This window comes from Ammodytes marinus (genome assembly GCF_949987685.1).
Source record: "Ammodytes marinus genome assembly, chromosome: 12".
NCBI classification, from domain to species: Eukaryota; Metazoa; Chordata; class Actinopteri; order Uranoscopiformes; family Ammodytidae; genus Ammodytes; species Ammodytes marinus.
This window is the reverse complement of record NC_137216.1, coordinates 25,325,053-25,346,215: the sequence shown is the minus strand read 5'-3', so window position 1 is coordinate 25,346,215 and position 21,163 is coordinate 25,325,053. Positions and strand designations below refer to the sequence as shown.

General features: G+C 41.0%; 1 protein-coding gene across 1 annotated transcript in view; it reads left to right on the top strand.

Annotated features, from left to right (window-relative positions):
• The window catches only part of slc49a4 (solute carrier family 49 member 4), a 46,087-nt gene extending 26,370 nt beyond the window's left edge, over positions 1 to 19,717 (top strand). The window contains exons 7-9 of the mRNA XM_080037678.1: positions 3,472 to 3,599; positions 7,870 to 8,052; positions 17,633 to 19,717. Of these exons, the coding sequence (XP_079893804.1) occupies positions 3,472 to 3,599; positions 7,870 to 8,052; positions 17,633 to 17,748 (427 nt within the window). The 3' untranslated portion in view covers positions 17,749 to 19,717. The remainder of the gene's footprint in view (positions 1 to 3,471; positions 3,600 to 7,869; positions 8,053 to 17,632) is intronic.
• Positions 19,718 to 21,163: the final 1,446 nt, after the last annotated feature.

Below are 21,163 nucleotides of genomic sequence, written 5' to 3'. Positions count from 1 at the left end.
ATTTAATTTCATCACCGTTTCTAAAATAGAGTTAGATAAGTGTATGTTTATGGGGAAGACGTTAACGATTTTAGCATAAGGCTGCAATGTAACAAAAAGTTTACTTTCTGAATGCACTGTATACATTGTACACCCACATCTCTAGTTATGCTAAGATAAGCTAGAACATGATTGAAATTGGAACCCGTGCTTTGTGCGGGCTGCTTCTTGGACCAGACATCTCAATTAATTAGGGTCAGTCACCGGTCCGGTGGCTTTTTTGCCTCAATTCCTCCTCTTGATTTGTTGACTTCCTTTAGGTGATCTTATGCCCCTATTGCAATTCGATTGGGGGGGTATTTTTTAGTAGAGAAAATGTTTTAAAACAGCATAAAGGAAGGAATATAACGTTATTTGGACTTGCTTCTTTCTCTCTCTACTCCCTCTTAAAGTAAATACTGTCTCTTTCTGCTTTTCCTTCACTAAGTCTCTGCAGTATGGCATCATTAGACACATTCCCAGGAAACCTTGCAGTAATGAACTGAGCCGAGAGCACTGTCCCTTCTCTCAACCACTGGCAACCCTTACGATGTTAATGTCTCTCTCTCCTCATAGCTAGCTCTGTACCGTGCCAATGCTGAGCACAGTTAGCCACGGGCGGCAAAGAATGGCCCTCTGTAAATGGGTTTTGTGCTGCAGGTGTTGCAGTTTCACAATTTAAGTGGTTTATGCTCCTGCAAAACACAATTTCTTCAGAGATTTAGCACAGGCACTTTGAAAAAAAAATACAAATTATTTTGGCTTTTTCTCTGCGGATGGATAGTTGAGTGGCAGGGATCTTGATGCAAGCAGGTTCAATTAGTGGTAGAAGCTCCAAGGTGCAAAAATGTCTCGTAAAAATCTGGCAGCTTTTTTTTATTATTCTGTGGCCCAGACAGAAGCTGATTAGATGACAGTGACACTCTTCTTTGTTTGCACAGATTGAGGATGGTGGAAAGAATAGATAACAAGAGTCTCTTGTTATCCTCCCATTACAAGCTTTAGAGAGAGAGAGAGGTTGACAGAAAACAGAACCAGGTTATTCTCCCTCACATCACAAAGGTCTGAGCCAGACAGTTACTCCAGGTTAATTAGAGAAGAAAGAGCAGCAGACACTGCCTAATTTGTTTTGACTGGGAATGCATGCTCTTCAATCTTATTCTACCATCTAAAACATCTATGTGATTATTTACTCCCATGTTTCACACTTAAACAGACACGGCCCAATTGATGATATAATACTAATGATGATATCGTCATTACCCTCTGGCACTGGGAGAGCAGGAAATGGAATCTGATTCTAAATGATTTAAACGATCGTATCCTTATGTCCAGTCAATTCTGTTCGAGCAGTGTTAGTGATGGGCTTTTAATTCTGACATTACCTCATGTGATGACAAGGCACTCTTTACTCACTGAGAATTGTAACCGAGCCCTGAATTACATAAATGAAGACAGACACTTTTATAGCAAGGTGCCTCTTTAAATAATGCATTAACAGGGGACTATTTTCAGCCCCTGATTAAGATGCATTTAATGCTCTAATAAGCTTTTGCGGAAGTCAAACAGTGTATGTAGGACCGACTCAAAATATACCACAGTGGCAAAGTCATGGTACTTATGGAACATTTCATCCAATGCAGCAGTGTGGCTTATTTTGATATGTTTTTTTAACTATTGTCACACAGATAGAATATTGTATATACACCGACATTGTTAATAAGTTACCTCCTCCTTACATAATTTGTTGACAGTCACAAATACACAGAAAATTGCCTTAGTCTTTCAAACACAAGACCTTATAATAATAATAGGAAATTCATATTGCTACTGTAAGCCAGGGATTTTTCAAAAGCCAAACTCTGCTTAGCGGTAATATTAGCTTCATTCACTTATCGTGCCAATCAGTGTGACCAACCTCTTTATCAAGTGGACTCGGAGACCATCAGAGTGATTATAGGAAATAAGCTACTTACGATGTCTTTTTGCCTAGAGGATCAGATTGGAATTGATACAGTGGAGTGCTAGCCTGTGATCCCCTCCGCAAAGAGATGAGGCCTTGATCGGGTGCAGGCGAAAGGATTTTAGTCCCTCTGTGGCTCTAAGGGGTTGGTTGAGAGTTTGTGGATGCAAGCCAGTCAGTGGCAGATGGGTTAAGCAGATTTTATGGATGTAGATGTGGGCAGAGAAACCAAACAACCCTGTCTAGTGACAGACACGTGGCCCTCCTGACTATTAGACGGCCCTTTTCAGATCAAACCAGATCACCCTTGTCAACAGACACATGTCGGCTTCATCTGATATTCTTTTTGATCAGAAAAGAACAACAAATTGAATTGTGCAATCAAGTTTCAGCCATTCTCTGTTGTTAATTCTCTCACCGTGATCTTGAGTCTAAAATGTAAGACTTCATATCCCTTGGAGGTAAAGTCTTGAAGCCGTGAATGACAGCTCATGAAATCTCATGAAATCTCATGAAATCTCATGAAATCTCAGGAGACATTGATGTCATCAAAAAAAAATGCCACCCGGAATGTTCTAAGTGGTGTTGTTCTCATTATCCATTCAAAGGAAGATTTTTTTTTCTTCCCCTCATCCCCTTAGCCCTCGGCTCGCTGACAGGACTTCACAACCTAGCTGAACTAATCAGCAATTTTCGAAACACTCATTTTTATTCTTGCGTTAAGTTCACTGTCAAAAGTTCAGCCCTCGTTTCTCCAGGGTCATGGTTTCAGGCAACAAAACAAAGGTAATTAGCGACGGCCTTTGCTACCGGCGTCTGTACCTTTGTCTCGTCTTTCACACGGATACGTATGCATAGTACCCAGAGGAGCGGAAAAGAGTTAACCAACTATGATGCTTTCGAAAAAGGCTACAGAGGAAAATCGCAGTGCTCAAGAGGGGTTTGGGGAACAGCCCGATGATTTGTCTTTCATAGCATAATACAATGCGCATCTCAATTCCTCCCGCTTACCCGACGAGACAAATCGAATCAACTGTTGAAAAGTGTCGGCTTGTGCAATGACAAGTACAACTGGGGCGCTCGGAAAACAAGTGGGCGACAGAAAATGATCCAGCCTCTCTCTCTCTGAAGCAGTGCATGCCTCCAGTTATAGATTATGACTCAAGTCACAGCGGAAGCGCCGTTTAGAATTTCAATCGCTGCTTATTGTTTTTTATGAAGGGTGCTCCTGTTACTGAAGTAGATGATTATACTCATACTTCAGTGATCTTGTCTTCTTTTTCTGCCGGTGTATATGCAATGTCTGCATAGGCTACTTACTGCCCGGGTCTATGTTAGCAGTGAACTCAGAGCTGAAAGACATTAGTACTGTTTATCTATAAGTATTTTTTTTATATATCGCAAGTGATATCGTCATCACAATATGTTATCGAATATCGAAAGTTTTCCTGATATTGTGCAACCCTAAATTTTCCTCTTTTTTCCCCCAGGTTTGCAGACTCTATTCGTGGGATGCTGAAGCTGATCCTGGTGCTGATGCTGGCTGGAGCCTCACTGGCCTCCACCTGGTTCACACTAACATGCCTGAGCCGAGTTACCCACCTCCCATCCACTGCAGGTGGGTGCACACAGCAGCGACCGCTGTCAAGGTGACATTGCCTATAGGCAGTGCAGCTGGTAGACTCTTATATAACACAGAGCCAAAAGCAATTCAGTGAGTTCAGGGGACATTTTCTCAGATTGGTTTACAAAATAATAGAACACTCCACTCTGAATTACACTTCTTAGACACCAGCAATGGGGTCAAATATATTTGCAATAACAGTTTCAAGTCTTTGACCCTCAGACATCCTTACTGGTCAGGGATGTGCTGCATCCACTTTGGCTTCTTGCTTATCATTATTTGAAGCTTTTTTGCTCTCAGCCTGATCTTAGCAAACAAAAGATATGACTAGTAGTAGTATTTTCGGTCCAAGAATACACATAGAAATACATAAATAGCAAAGGCATTTGATTTCCAAGGGAAAAAATAAGACATGAGAAAAAAAGCTGATTATATCCAATTTTTTTATATATATACAAATCTTATTATTTTAGGCACTACTACGGTAGTTCTGGTACAAAAACAAACATTTCTTAATGTTGAATCTAGGTCATGTGACTATTCTATGGCAACCAAGATCAATTCACTGTTTGGGCCTAAAAACCCAATGGCCACCTTGTAGTAGTTACTGCTTCACAATACAGAGCCAAAACAATAAATAGAAAAATGTCTCATTCACTATAAGCACAGACTGCACTGTATATTTGGTACGTCAGAACCAATCAATTAATATATGTCAGTAATGAACCGATTAGTGGACTAAGCTGCCTTTTCCTAAGCCAAGCCAATAAGCATATCAGCGTGTAGTTCAAAGCCACTGATTTTTAGTCATCATCATCCATCATCCTTCTCCAGGCCTTGGCACTGCTCTCTCTCTATATCTCACATTATGTTATACCAGACACTGGCAGCCTCCAACCTTGTTCACCCACCTGGCATATCATACAAGAGGGTGGTTTGATAGGGAGGCATAATCTGCCAGAACACCTCATTATCCAGATACGGGATGGTCAGTGGCACACACAGATCAGAGTCATCTGCAGATTATGTGGTCAAGTGACTAGTCTTGTAAAAAAAAATATATCTTCAAATCATTTACACAGAAGTTGTCATTGGGGTCTGTTAGAATTTGTTGTGTGTTTTTGTTTAACTTATGGATAGGTCCTTGACTTCCTAAAATTAAAGTAACATTATTCAAAGTGGCAAGTACTGCTGACTGTCCAGTGTTTCCCCCAGAAAATGTGTTAGTCAAGGTGGTCACTGCCCCGTGTGAGTGGAGGCGCGGCGCAACGTGCCGCGCCGAAAATTTTAGGGGTATTTTGCTCAAAGATGCCAATGCGCCGTAAAGAAATAAACAACTGTTTATTTGAATACAAAAATAAAACAGACGCTGACCTTACAGTTGTGCAATTTTGTTTGCTATGTGCAGGTAGAAATTATGTGTAAACGTACAGACAGTACAAAGCACAATTAAAGAAAACTTCTACTGTTTTGGTGCAATACTATACAGACACACTAAATACAAATAATGGACCATACATTTAACATGTGTATGCACATCAAAGTGCAAATACAACTTTTTAAAGTTCCTTTTTGGATGGGGGCTGTTGTGCGATTAATGGTTATTTTAAGCCTACTTGCTTGATTTATTTTTAAATACAGAGCAGAGGTCGTTTTGGAACATGTATTTCCCAATTTAAAACATAAAAATAAAGCAGCATTGAAAATTCAGAAAATAAATCTTCTTGGCCTACACTAGCATGCTGTTTGAAAAATAACTTTAAATAATAAATACAATGTGTTTTCCCCTTAAAATGACTAAATGCATTTCAAAGACAGTAGGCCTAGTTTGGCACTTCAGTAAACACTTACTGAAACTTGCCTGGGACATCACTCTCATGCCTTCTTCAAACTTTTCTCTGCGCTGATAGGTTGTGTTGCCACAGTGATGTGGAGTCTTAAACTATTCTAGCTTTGCAGAGCACTTCTTTCTGTTCAGCTAAATATCCCCATAGAATTGCACTGCGTTTATTATCGCCACCAGTTAAATCTCGGTTTGCTTCTGCTCGTTTAACTCTCCCGCGTGCATGCCGTAGTCGCGCGTGGTGCGGTACGGTCGCGCGCGCAAAGCCGCAGACACAGAGCAGCTGATCGAGAAACGCTTGGAGACACATGCTTTTTACCGCAAATCGCGGCCTTTCGCGCAGTTATGACCATGCACAACACACACATCGCGCTTGCTAGTACATTAATTGTGCAGCACAAAAAAAAAAAAAAAAAAAAAAAATTAAATTAATTTTTTTTTTTTTTTTTTTTTTTGGGTCGGTCGGTTGGTAGTCAAGGCGGGAGGCTGGCGTTGCTAAGGCGGCCGCCTTAGCTATAAAGCGCTGGGGGAAACACTGCTGTCACAAGTTAACACCAAATATCATGTTTGCCCGAATATCAGAAACTCACCTCCACCCACAAGATAAACATAAACAGAGTATCTATTGTATGGTTATTCACAACAAAGGTCTGATGGAACAATTTAATTAATTGCAGACATGCCTTGTCCTTAAAAGTATGCATGACCCCCAATATCATTTCTGGAAAAGAACATAGTCTTTTCCCCAGGCCTACAAAGTACATCCTATCTCCCTCTGCTCGTGTCTTTCCTTCAAGCGAAGTCTCCTACTGCTTTCTGGGAATTGGTGGCAGATAGACTAATTCAATAACATCATGGGGGAAAAGAGTGCAGTGGTTGAAGCGTTCTTTAAGCGTTTGATATCAGTGCTTCATTAGGGTTGAATGAAGATGTTCGGGGTAGTAGGGCTGCCTTTGATGGCGGTTTGAGTGGCTCCTGGGTTCCCCGTCAGCGGCCCTCAGAGGCCCAGTGATTAAAGGGCTGTGGAAGCTAATGCGGAGCTCATTTGGACCAATCTGCTGTGATAAGGGAGATGGAGGGTGCCGCGATGCTCCAGAGGTGATGGCTTAATCTCTCCACACTTCCACTCAAACACACATTCACACTTTTTACTTCAGGTCTCAGCCAAAGGACTGCTGCTGAGATTAAAGCAGGAGCATGCCAGACATACTGAACTTGCTCTGCAGAATATACTGTACACACACCCATCTGATGAATAATATGTGGTAACTATCAGTATCGTGTCCGATATGGCTGGAATCCACTCAGAGGATATCGGACTGACGACACAGATCCAAATACTTTTGTTTGTGACCTTACACATATTATCATCACCACCAAATAAAAAAAAGTTATAATAATTATGATATCGCCCGATATCCAAAACCCAAATATAGTCTGGAACTGAAAAATATTGGATTGGTGCATCTCTAATGTATGTTGTAGTTATAGGCCTATATTGCACAATCCAAACAGCACCTCTGCAAGGTTCATTTTAGGAAATAGATTGATTTCTTTTTTCTTTTTCAATTAAAAAGCTCACCCAAATTAAACCAGTAGCAGCAGCAGCCTGTGTGTTCGGTAACAATCTCGCCATGCCTGAGGAGCAAAATGACTGAGACAAGCTGTTTACTAAGGAGACATCTGCACATTTTGGCAAAAGTGTCCAAAATTAGATTTTTAATACACTGGAGAATCCATGGAGTTGCATCCCAGTTTTTGCATGTGCAAGTAAACATAAAAACAGCAAAAAGTATTACATATTAAATGGAAATTCAAATTGAATTGCCGTCACAGTGCGATACAAAACCTCCTGTGGCATTCCAAGCAAGACTGGGAAACATCCGTGCCAGAAGTATTGCTGGGTATCAAACCTCACTTAATTGGTACCAACCAAAATGTCTCCATAGCGAGTTTTAAAAACTATCCTGTATGTGACTGGAATGTGTTGAAATATGAATGTGATATTAAACAAAAGGAAGCAGGCCAGAAACTCCCAGTTAAAAAGGATAAACTCAACATTGTGACACTGCAGACCAGGTGAAGGCCACGGTGGAGTTTGGGGCAGATGTTGTTTTGGTTGCAGACTTGCCATCGGCTTTTGTTAAATTGCCAGCCTAAGGCGTGGCATTATAATTGAAATGTTGTTGTTTCTGGTTGGGGGTTCTCCATAAATCTTTTTGTGCTGCTGAGAACAAATGGCTGAGCAGGTGGCTTTGGAAGGTGGCATAAATCACCTCCGCTGTTTCATAAACTTTTACCAGTACACCATCACTTTATAAAACAGTTGTTCTGATGGGATTTGATACCCTGTTGCACCACAGTTCCCAATTAACCTATGACTTAATGTAATTCTTGGTTTTGTTTTTGCCCTCTCCGCAGCCATCCTGTACACTTCCTGCATCCTGGTGGGCATTTTTATAAACAGCAGTGTGCCCATATTCTTCGAGCTCTTCATTGAGACGGTGTACCCGGTCCCTGAAGGCATCACCTGTGGAGTGGTCACTTTCCTGGGGAACCTGGTCACCGGCCTGCTCCTCTTCTTCCTCACGTTTTACTCTACAGGTAAGACAAACATACTGTCTGCATTTGTTCAATCATATACACTAGTGGCTATGCAGTGTCATGCGGTTAGTGTAATTCCACTTAAAGATGGAGTTGTCAAAAATCGATTTGTCAAAATCAGTGAATATCTCCTCACAATCCGCTATTTGTTCATACTGTGTGTGTGCTAAAAAGAAATCCAGTGTTTATACACAGCCTTGGCTCTGCAAATGGGCATGTTGCTAGCTAAGGTGGATTCCCTTGGTTTACATACCCTTCTATTTGTTAACATTTGTTTACAGAGCCTAGGCTATGTATCAACACAAGATTTCTTCAGTAGCGAATCGTGATGAGATATTCACAGATTTTGACAAAAGATTTTTTTTACAAGAAGCCTTCTCCGGAAAAGCTGACTGCACCTTTTAAATATTACTTTTATATTGGTTTTTGTTATGGATGAAAAGGTCTAGACTCTTTGAAGTATTTTGGCTCTATAGATAAGCATTCAGTCCCGCTGCAGGTTTCTCCCACCTCCAAAGAATCCACACGCTCAATTGTTTCCAAAAATCCATTCCAAGCCGTGCAGATGCTGTCGATAAAAGGCGGGCAGCGGGGAAATTAGGTTACAATGCAATTGAGAAAATCAGCACAAAAAAGCAAAACTCCCTATTGTAATGAAGCCTCATACTTATATTTGAGCGAGCTGCCTGGCGGTGTTTGATGTAATCATTTAGGAGGACTGCATGTCTTCTGCTTCTCTCCTTCCACTGCAGCTTTTGAACAAATTCATAAGTACACAATGTTCATTCGTCGATCTAAAGCGCATACGTCGTCTGTGAATGCTTTTTCAGTGTTCACAGGTGCATCCTGATAACGGCTTACAGCTCATGGAAAAAATAAAACATATCAAAAAGGGATTTGTAATACAGAAATGTCTACCATCTGAAAAGTATGTTTATACTAGATTCATTTCCCTGCTAGATGTGAGGAATCTAGAATATATAAAATGTTCCCGTTTTGAATTCAATGACAGAATTCTCTTTTTTCAACTTTTTATTGATTTTCAGATGTTTTTAGATGCACCTGTAAATGTATTTTACTGTGTTCTCAGAACCATGTTATGTTCTATGAGTCCATCTCCATTGTGAAATGCTCTTACCTGTCCTCAGATGTATAAGCCTTAGCCCTGTAAATTTGGCTGCATCACTGAACCAGCTGGAAGGATGGATGCATCACACAGACACACACACTCCTTCTTCCCTGTTTGTTTGAGTAAATAAGAGATATATATTTCCAGCCCTTCATACATATTCATGCGTCCCGTCCTCTGCCAAGTCCTTGTGATTGCTTTGCGGATAGTGACAGCTGCTGCCTGACAACTCCACGTTGATCCGTCCGTCTGGGTTGTAGGTGGATCTGATTCTTGTTTTGACCTAAACATTGGCCGGGTCCAGAAGCCCTCAGGGCCGTTTAACAAAGTGTGACAGCCGGGACACAATACCAGCTTGTCCTGCTGGAAATAGCCTAGTCTCAGAAAACATTTAAATGACGCATACACTGTAGGATTTGGAGTCCTAAACAAACTTTTATTATGGATCTATCTGTTGATTATATTCCTGACTCGTCTGTAAGCCCTCATTTGTGCACATCCTGTCTCCTGATCTGAAAATAATTTAGCTTCCTGGAATGTTTTATTTCAAAATGGACCTACTGCTGTTTCAGCGTTTTAGAGTCGAGATACTCTGGGCTTTGATTGTTTTCCTGCCAAGGTGACTTCTAGAGAATAGGAAGTTACAAGTGGCTGCCAAAACAGACGTTTGGCACTAAGATGCTTTCAAATTATTGAAAAAAATAGCAATTCAACAAAGTTCTAATGTCTCTTAGGAGTCATATTTATCATTGATAATTAATAATTTAAGGCGTTGTTTGTGCTAGTCAGATAAAAGACGAATCTAATAGCTGGATGGCATTGTTGTCTAAAGTTCTCTATCGCTGTGTCAGATAATATATTCACATATATATATATATATATACACAATATGTGAATGGAATAGCATTGGCTAGATAGAGTAGCAGGTAAACATAACCAAACATTCGTACGCACGCCCACACACACACACACACACACACACACACACACACACACACACCAACCAGAGTCGGACTCATAAAGAATACATGGTGTATCTCAGTCATCTGCTCGACACTCCTCTCTGCTGTCCTGAATGATTAACTGCTCTGTGGGAAGGTGTGTGTGCTCGCTTGTGTGTTTGCTTGGCATCTGAATGTGTAGCATGTTTTGTGTACTTCTGCTCTTCTGTGGGTGCAAACGTACTGTATGTTGTTGTTGCTTTTCAGTGTGTGTGTGTGAATGTGCTGTATGTGAGAGAGCTGAAGGGCTTGTGATATGCTGGTATGGATGCTGACAACCTCCCTGTGACAGCCGCAGAGAAGATCAATCCAAAATGATGAGGAGGCTTTTTTTCTTTTGCTCTTTTCTTTACTTCCTCCCCTTGGAGTACGATGCATCAAAGTTTTATTTTCTGTCTTTTCAGGAAGTTCACAGTGCTTCAGGCATGCAGGCATTGTGATGTGGACTTTCAGATAACTATGTGAGGGGTAGATTGCCACCCACCATCTACTTGTACAACGTGTCCTTAGTTACCAAGTTCTAAAGTCTACTGTTACTGCCACATAGTGAGCAAGTCAGAGCTAGTGGCTCATCACATAGATTTCAGTATCAGGATATAGTAGGAATTTGGGTCTCATAATAGCAAGATTATTGGTAAATAAATTGTTTAGATTATATCTGATACTGAGGGTAAGGCTAGCATTTTGCTAAATTTTATTTTTAGCAAATCCCATGAAAAGACCAAAAACAGCAATGTGTCAATCCATCAGTCACTACTTTCCATCTTTTGTATTGTGCACAAGTCTGAAGTTAAGTTTTTTTTTTAATTGTCAATTTACACAAGGTCCATTGAAATTCATTCTTCGCATATCCCCTCTCATGTTAGCACACTTCGGTAGGGGTCAGAGCGCAGGGTCAGCCATAGTACAGCATATAAACTAAACTAAATGTTAATCTACACTGGCCTTTAAATGAATAACATCATAGCATGGATACCATTGCCAGCGAATCTTAAAAGTGTCCTGTTTAAAAAATAATCTGTGTTCTGCTCTCCTGGAGAAGGGAGATCCCTTCTATGAAGTTTAATTTGATTATTATGCAAATGCCCCCCTGAGAGTATTCTACCGGGCTGTCTCATTACTCTAATATGCTCTCAGTAGTCCCATAATGGATGTGGCAAATAATATGCAGACTTCAAAACTGATAAATTCTGCATGAGTCTCGTCTCTCGAAAACCATTTTTTAATTTAATTTTTTTTTACCTCCTGATATTGAAAATAGGCGTCCCTCAGCCTTTAAAGATGTCCATCCATTTCCAGTTTCCAGTTGGAGTTTTGCTTTCGGCTGCCCATTTCTATCGTTATACATTCTGAAATATTGCTGCTCCCTATCCCTGTTATGAACTTACATCCTTGTCCAGAGAAGCCGGTTTTGCTTCAGTGAGCCTTACCTGGCCTCTCGACTCTGTTGCCGTGTCTTAGAAAAATCCCCAAAGTCTCTGAACCATGTGACTCTGTAACATTGCCATATATCTGAACTTGTAGGTTTTCTTTTTAATGGTTGAGGGAGAAGAGGAGGTGGAGAAGGAAGGGGTGGCGTTGGGTTTCCGTTCAGCTGTGAGTTGTTAGCAGAGATTATTCAGTAGTTTATTAATTATAAGTAGTTCCCGCAGTTCTATAGTTCCTACGTTTTTTTTCTTCCTTTCTGTTAAACTTTGGATTATCGTCTGAAGTAAAAATGTCTTTGCTGAGAAACCTTTTTTTTTTTAGCCCCGCAAAGACTGTGTAGGTATTTTTTGAAAAAAATACAAACAAGCTTTCAGGGTAGAGCTCAATCATTCCCCAAGACAATAAATGCCTTTTTCAATGTACTGTTTTTTTTACTTTTTGGGAGAGTTTTGGTTCACGAATAAGAAGCAGCATTTAAGGAAGAATTGGAACAGTAGGACATTAAAGTTGGAGTCAGCGATTCTGGAGAACGCTTGTTGTCAAAATCCCTTTTTGTCAAAATCAGTGACTTCACTCTTAACTCAGTTAACACACTTTAAAAGTACACACACACACACACACACACACACACACACACACACACACACACACACACACACACACACACACACACACACACACACACACACACACACACACACACACACACACACACACACACACATTTAGATAGTCATTATCAGTATTCTAGGTGCTCTCAACAACCTGCTGATCTACAGTACATATTTCTGAATAGACCATTATGAGGGATGGTTCATTGTGTGAGGGATCATCTTGTTCTATACACCAAAGTCCATATATGTGTCTTGAGGCGTGACCCCAGTCTCATCACACAAATGCCACAGCCATAAAGAAGAACTTCGGCCACATTAATTATTCCGCTGCATTGACCTCAATTAAGACTGACTAAGGCCATAAGATTCCTGTCGTCCCACGTCTCTGTCTTCATCTGTGGCACCAATGTGCTGACGGTGACAGCAGCAGTAATAGGCTGTTAATATGATGGACTGTCCAATGTTCACCGTCACGTCCTCTGAATAGCATCATAACGTCACAGTGAACCATGGCAATAATGATCTATTGAATTGTCTTTGTGTCTGGCTAGTTATTTAGAAATAACTAAAAACTTAAAATACACATTTATGGTCTAAGTCAGTGGTTCTCAAAGTGCGGCCCGCGGGCCAATGGCGGCCCGCGGAAGCATATCTGGCGGCCCGCGGCCCGCATTGAATTATGAATTATTAAAAAAAACAAAAAAAAAAAACATTTTTTTTTTTTTTTTTTTTTTTATTGAAACGCACGGAGGGGATGCGTCCCCCGTAACAGTAAAAACAGTACAGGGGTCGAAACACTTAAATATCCCTCCTAATTGTTTGTATTCATTCCCCACTTATTAAACTTGCGAAGTTCGGCTGGCCTCTGCCTCTCGTTGCAGACGGCTGGTCAGCCTCCCGCAGTGCAGCAGGCAGTGTAGTGGTCCCAATGTAAGTTGTTAGATAGTGAGCTTGTCAAGCCCAATACGATGCACTTTCTCACATTCGAGGTGAATTAGATTAGGTCAAGTGTCTAAGGATGGATGCTAACATTATCTGGTTTCTAACTCTTTTGCCTAAAGTTTAGCTAACAAACTAACGTTAGCTAGCTGCTGATAGCCATGGAACTATCTGCCTAGTTGACTGCTGATAGCCCACCCTGTTTATTTCCAATGTATAGTGTCATAATAGTTAACACTGATGCTGCATCATGAGTAGTGAGTCCTACAAAAAAACACTCCAAAAGGTGATACGTTTTCAATGTGTAGAAAGTTTTGAACAATAAAGTAGAATAAATATTTGAATGCAATACAGAATGCCTCAGTGCCTTGATTTATATTCCATTAGATGTGTGTCAATGGGAGTTAGTTGTCTTTTCCTTAACATTTCCACCATAAATAAATACAGAAGACACAAATTACTGCATAAAAATTAACCAAAATGCACAAAATGAAGTGTTCGAACCTCAAATTTTTCTGGGGGACAACCCCCAGACCCCGCTTTTAATGTGTGGTCCCCAATGTTGAAATGAGACCTAGCCCTTCATTTATTACTTTAAATGTGTTAATTACACAGTATTGGATGCTGACCAATACATGTAAACTGTAAAGACGCAAAGACGCTGGCCATTGAAATTATTTCAGTTTTATAATTTTTTTTCCTTCGGCGGCCCTCGGTCCAATGTTGGGTTCATAAATTGGCCCTCAGCTATCAAAAGTTTGAGAACCCCTGGTCTAAGTGATGCATTGTATCCAGCTTGTGTCTCTACAACATATGAAAGGTGTCCTCTTATCTTGTGAAACCTATCAAGTTCTTATTATGTCTCAAAATGTAGCACTTAAGGCGGTTGCCATAGCACCAACACCAGAACCACTTTGCTAAAATGTTGGTAAAATTGAGGGAAAGGAGGGCCATAATAACATGAATAAGGAAAATTCAGTTATTCAGTCTTTGGCCCTATTGCCAAAAAAGATTTTAACCATCATCAGCCACTGAATGATCAGTCACTTAAATTACTCAAAGAGCTTCCACAATCAGTGTAGAAGCCCAATCATCAAATTAATTAAAACGTGTAAAAACAAGAGGCCATGACACGTGAACATATTTAATCGACGTTAAAAAAGAAAAAAGTCTAGGAAAATTAAGAGCAAGGATTGAAAGGAATCAGTGCTGCTGCAACGCAAGCTTTTAACAGGCATCATTAAAGTCTAATCGTGAACCTAAAAGCAAAGCGGTGACCTGGGGAGCCTCAAGAAATTAAGGAGGAAAATTACTTCTCTCTTCTCTACTTCCTTTTATCTCATTTCCTTTAATCTTCTTCTCCATTAGTTCATCCCCTCTCCTCTTTCTCATCAGTTCCTCTCCATTCAGACAAACATTATCTTACTATTTTTTTTCTTCCAAACTTTGCTCCAGGCCTATATGGCTAGAGACCAGAGTGGAGCAATTGTTCGCTTGTCCATTTTGAGCACATCACCTGATTGAATAACGTCAATTACCAAGCTCAACATTAGTATTTGTTGTAAGGCTGCGGGGACACACACACACACACGCACACGTACATACTGGTACCTCTGTCAATGTATGGACGCTAATTGACATAATGCATTTCCTAGCCCCTTACCCAAACCTTAACCATTAAAACTAAAGACCTCCCCTCAACCTAACCCAACCTAAACCTAATTCTTACATAAACCTTAAAACAAAGTCTTTACCCTCAAACATGCCTTTGAAGAATTGAGGACCTGGCAAAATGTCCTCACTTTCAAAATATGTCCTCATTCCGATGGTTAAAAGCTAAAACTGGTCCTCACAATGATTCTTGAACAAGTACACACACACACACACACACACACAGCGAGAGCTACTGGGTGTCTCCAACTTTAATTGGACAAGTCAATGCCAGGTGTACATGCGAGAAAGCGAGACAGAGTTAGACGGAGAGGACTTCGGGTCAGATAAACACAACTCCATTAACCCGCGTCCACAACAGGTCTCCCGCTGTCCCGCTCGCACACCGCTGATTAACGAGGCTGCTTCTGGAGCCTCGACACCTCGCTGCAAACACCCTCACCCAATCCCTCACCTCCCTCTCCTTCCCAAGCCCTATATCCACCACCTCCATTCCTTGATTTATCCTTTGCTTTCATCTTCACACCTCTTGCCCCACATTCCTTCTCCTCTGTGAAGCTGTGAGGGATCGAGCGCGCAAAGGGTTTGTGCCTTCTACCCAGAGCTCATAATTTACCACAAACAGGCAGCGTTGCACAGCTCTCTTCGTGCATTGATCAGATACTCTAGTCTCTTAAAGCTATAGTAAGTTACTTTTTCATATACATGAATGCTGGTTACATTCAAGCCTTTGCCAAATGAGTTGGCACAAAGCTGATGTGGTCTATCAGCTCCCCAAAACTCTCTGTATTTCTCAGTAGGGCATAGTTTATAAACTGGTGTCGACCTCCTACACTGGCGCATGAGCTCAAGAAGCGGCCACGAAATGTTTCAGTTGTTTATTCTACTGCTAAGAAAGTACCTGGACCTACAGCATAAGGTATAAAATCCATGCGCGATCACCGAAGGCTTATCTCGTATAGATGCGCCGACAATGTTGTTGTTATTACTCAGAATTCCCCATGGGGGCGGCAGAGGTTCCACAGTCTAGCTTTATGGCCAAGGTAGCTGATTGACGATATTGTGAAAAAGCTGGGCGATTGGAATTGAAGTGGAGGCCTGTGGGAGTTGAGACACTCCCGGGGGCTATGCTGCGTGTTACGACCTGATTTCTCTATATTTAGCCTGGGCTTGTTATCTGGACCCGAGCATCTGCCTGCTGCCAACATGAGTAGTTGGCCCCGGGAACCTCTAGACATGGATTCTGCTTACCGTCTCTGTCAGTACAAAACACCTCAAACACCTATATGTGGTGCTGAGGGGATCGTCTCCACAGCGAGGTGGGCTACATAATGCATTTAGAAGAAGAAGTTTATTGATTTGGGTTTTGTCCCGACTTAACACCTGAGTGGAGTTGTGACGGCGGGCTCGTGCGGGGCTGAGACTGTGCATCCCAGGGGCTAAACAAGAGAAAGAGGTTATTTGTCTGTGTGCTGCTGATGAGTTAAGATGCAGACGGTTCAGAGCTTCAACCCCCCCGCCCCCCCTGCCCTTCCACATTGGGCATTATTCGCTGACAGCCAGAGCTACTCTCCTGGGCTTAATGGAGCTTGAACAAAGCAGAGAAAATAGAACCACTCATTTATGCACCATGTTTAGGTTCAAGTGTAGGTCAATGATAATAGGGAACATTGCCAATATCCATTGAATTATTCAGAATCATTATGAAAGACAGCACAGGAGGCCGTTCTTCTTATTTCCTGTGTGGTATGCCGGGGACCACTATTTATTAGCCATTAGTTCGAAAATGATTCTCATATATTATTCAACGTCACTTTATACAAACTCTCATTAGGTTTAGGGGTGTATGTAGATGAGTCATATTTCATTATGAAGGAAGACGTGGTCGTATGTTGCTGTCTGTTGCTTAGTACCGAGGCGGGCTCAAATCAGCGGTTATGTCCCTTTTTCAGTGCAATCTTTTTATCTGAGTCAATTGGTATCTGCAACAGTTAATATGTGGATGCGTACCCAATTATTTCACCTGCTGAATAATTCATTTATATTGTGACATGTTTACACCAATAGTTATCGCCACCATCATATATCATCATCTTTTTTTTTAATTTAATATTAACTCCCTTAGCATTATAATTACATGTGTCTACTCTACACATTATACATCTTGTCATCCCAACCATTAATGAGCTGATCCAACAGCCTTCACGGCTAGCAGAGCTTTCCGGAAGGTTTTAAAGCATGTTGCAGGGATTTTCTCCCCCTTAGCCACAAAAAAGCATCAGGCCATTGGGTGATGAGCAATTCCAGTTCATCCCAAAGGTGTTGTATGAGGTTGAAGTCAGGGCTCTGTCAAGTTCTTCCGCACCAAAATGGAAAAATCCTTCCTGTATGGACCAGGCCTATTGCACTGGGGCATTGTCATGTTGAAACAGGAGAGGTTCATCCCAAACTTTTGACACAAAGCTGGAAGCACACTGTTGTCTAATATATGATTTGTGGTCTTGAGATTTTTACAACAATGGAACTAAAGGGGCCTTGCCAATTATCAAACAGACTAAAAGGATACAAAAGTACAGGGTTGCTTGCCCATAAACGTTCAACCGTCTGGTGCAAATGTATGGTGTTTGTAAGGCAAGAAGAAATATGAATTTTTTTTTTTGATCAATCCCAAACACATCTTCATCTCAAATCATTTAAATTCAAAAAGCTTTATTGACATGACTTGTGTAGTCAACAGTATTGCCAAAGTATAACACATAATAACAAAGTGTCTTCTTTTCTCTCTCTCCTTTCTCCAGAGCTGTCGTGGTTGAACTGGTGTCTAACGGGCTCCTGTCTCTTCAGCCTGGTTCTTATCCTGTTCTTCAGAGAATCCTACGACCGCCTCTACCTGGACGTCTTTGTCTCTGTGTGACAGCGCTGACGACACACACACACACACAAAAGAAAAACACTTCAACTTAATAATAATGGACTGAACTATTATCCTTGCACAAAGAAGAGGAGCAAAGGGAGATTGAAGAGAAAGTGGATATGACCCACATTCATTCAAGACGGAATACTTTTAGGATGTAAATGTATATATTGGTAACAACGGTGATGGAACTGCTGTCGTATGGCTAACCAGAAGAACCAAGAAGCGATTCTACGCCCAAGTTTACTCTTTATAAGTGATGGTCTCGATGCCATATGACTTGTTTATAAGACGTCGTTATCTGTTTTTTAATCTGTGCGTCTATTTGTATTGTGAACAAACTCTTGCGAACGGTTTAATTCTCCTAACCAGGCACGGACTGGCATGACGGACTGTTAGTAGAAGTTGTTTACAGATGATGTAATATTTAAAGACTGTCGCCTTCCCCCTTGTGTGACCGCTTGGTTCACTTTACCTTGACCGTGTCTTAAGTAGCTGGACACTGACTCAAATGCTCACAAACTGGACGCCACGCTGACTCAGGATCAGCAACAGCAACAACAGTCAGCCCCTAACGAGTTATGACATGATCAGCCAATCAGCAGGCCTGGCTGTGCTGACTTCTTTTTTTTTTTTTGACGAGGGACCTACTGGCGTTTTTAGTGCTGCTCTAAATGAATTTCTGTGACTGGCCGGGAAGGCTAAACTTTGCCGGACACTTTTAAGTGAACTGTGGTTCTTCTAATAATGTTGTGTTTTATTATCGCCCTCTCAACCAAGAATATTATGCAAAAATGATCTACATGCTTGACGATTGGATGCGGGCCAGAGATGCGTGGGCTGGTATTGGATAAACCTGCACTTTTTTTTTCCCGCCACACCAATGAACCATTCATGTGGAAGAAGATGAGTAAAATGAACTGTTACGCCTTCACATTTTTTAGAAGTTGTTCAGCCTATTTATATTTAATTATTATTATGTCCATTCCTGGGAGATTTGGCTTTTTTTAATCCAACTCAATAATGTTCATTTGTTTTTGTTTTATAACAGTTTTTTTTTGTTTTTTTCCTCAGTAGCCTGCCCAGTATTTATTGGTCTTAACACTAACACAGTTTCACACCTAGTTTCACTGAAACAGGATGTTGGGTGATAATTTCAAGCACAGCTGACGCACACAGAGAAAAAAACTATTTTATTATTATTATACATGCAGGCACGAGGATTATGTTGTGTTTTTATTTGTCAAGCTGCTCCTCCTCCTCTTCCAAAAAGTGTCTGTGTGCTGACTGAGAGTCAACTGACACAAAGGAAACAAAATCTTAAGGGAAATAGAAAAGAAGGTAGCCGTTCTCTTGGATTTCTTGACTGATAAAAAACTGGAGCTGTGACAGAAAAAGAAGAACTCTTAGATCTGAAATGACAGAACCACAAAGCAAACGAAAAACATCTGTCAATTGCAGACACATTGTTTTCGTCTCCAACTTTTCCACGTCTTCTCTATGTGACTTTTAACTTTTGCACAGCAGCTCAGCAAGACGTTTTTTTGTGTGTTTTTTCCTCCCGGGGGTTTTCAAGGAGACTCTGTAATAACTGTAATAATGTATTTTTTCCTGGTGCTTGTTTATTTCATTTTTATTTTATTTTATTTTTTTACTCTCCTTGTACAGAAAAAAAAGGTTGTCTTTTTTACCTTTTTTGATGTGTTGCCTTAATTGCCCAGTGCAAGTGAATTCACCCTCCCTCTCCCTCTCCCTCTCCCTCTCCCTCTCCCTCTCCCTCTCCCTCTCCCTCTCCCTCTCCCTTCACACTGTGACTATCTTGTCTATATATATTTGTTAAAGGTCATGTTCTTCTGTTCCGCGACACATACATTCACACTCTTGTCTGGTTTCCCGGGCTTTGGGGTTTTAAATGTCTGTGTTCTGTTGGAAAAAAAGGAAAAATGAACAAATGTGACTGTTGAATATTTCCAGCACCTTATTAAAAATCTAAATTTTAAGAATAACTCTGCTGTGTTCTGTTGTTAATAGGCTAACGAGGGTTATGAAAGCTGCTTGACATCAAGATGTGATGCCTAATAAGTTGGTTTTCGTGTTCACTGCCCTTCAACTTGCCTTATTTTCTCCTCGAGGTCTCCTACATTTTCAGCCTTTCAGGGGACCTATATTGAGAGGGAATATTGACTTACTGCCTTGGCTTAAAGATGGGTGTATATCCTACAGTGCAGGATGTGAACATCTAAAACACTGTCTGTGCTTTTACCTCCTGTGTGCTTGAGTACGGAGCCAACACAATAGCACAATGTCTCGCTGTCCAATTACAGACTACAGTGTAACCAGTGACATCATCGGGGTTATGTTTTCAGACTTGACAAACCTCCAGAGTCACATCATATAACTGATTTCACAGGCTGAGTAGATTTGACCATGACCAAGTGCACTTACTGTAGCTTTGTCTTTTAAAGCTGCCGAATGCCATGTTGCACCGCTGCCATGTTTCTACAGTAGCGGAGAGCAGACAAACCGAACAGCCTTATGCTGTTTTATGTTTAGTGGGTGTCCGCCAGAAATGCACATGTTGGAAGAAGAAGAAGTTCTGTCGGAATAAATAATTAATACAAATTGTCCTTAGTTTTTTTTTTAAATCTAACAAAGGGAAGGGAGGGACCATTGCAATCTGGAACTTTCACCACTAGATGCCACTAAATACATGCTGCACCTTTTAAGGAGGACATTATGTCACTCTGACCTCATTTGCTGGCTGTGTTTTTTTTTTTGGCAAAGCAGTAACATTTTCACACATCGTCCCAAAGCGTGAATCGATCGAGGAAGCTCTCAAAGGACACCTTTTATTCTAGGAAGTTTCCCCTTATTGTGGTCTTTTATTTCATACAAATCAGTATGAATGTGCGTGACCTATAGGCATGACCTCACTGTTTTCATGTGTTCCATTAAGAGCCCGTATGTATAGAACCATTCCCCCCTGATGGCCCAGCAGGACATGAGATCATACTCTGTTACTGGCAAGAACTTAAGCTCTCTGGGGCGATGTCTGTATGCAACTGACTGTTGAAGTCTTCAGCCTGCTTTCAATCAGTATTAGTGACTGTGTGTGTGTGTGTGTGTGTGTGTGTGTGTGTGTGTGAACCGAAATATGCTGAGAATAATTTCATCACATCGACATCATTCGTGAACCTTTAAACCGGTGCCATTATAGCTGGCAGGAACTCGGGTGTTGACCCAAGACAACAAAGACTTTTATCAAGAATCAAAGTCACAAATGACGTGAAAAGCAGTTGCTATAAAATGAATTTGGCCCCATTTTGAGACAAGGCTGCGTGGTCGTTTATAAGGTTGGGTGTGCCTCTAAATTATTGCAAGCCTGCGGGGATGTGAAATTAATCCAACTGTTGGT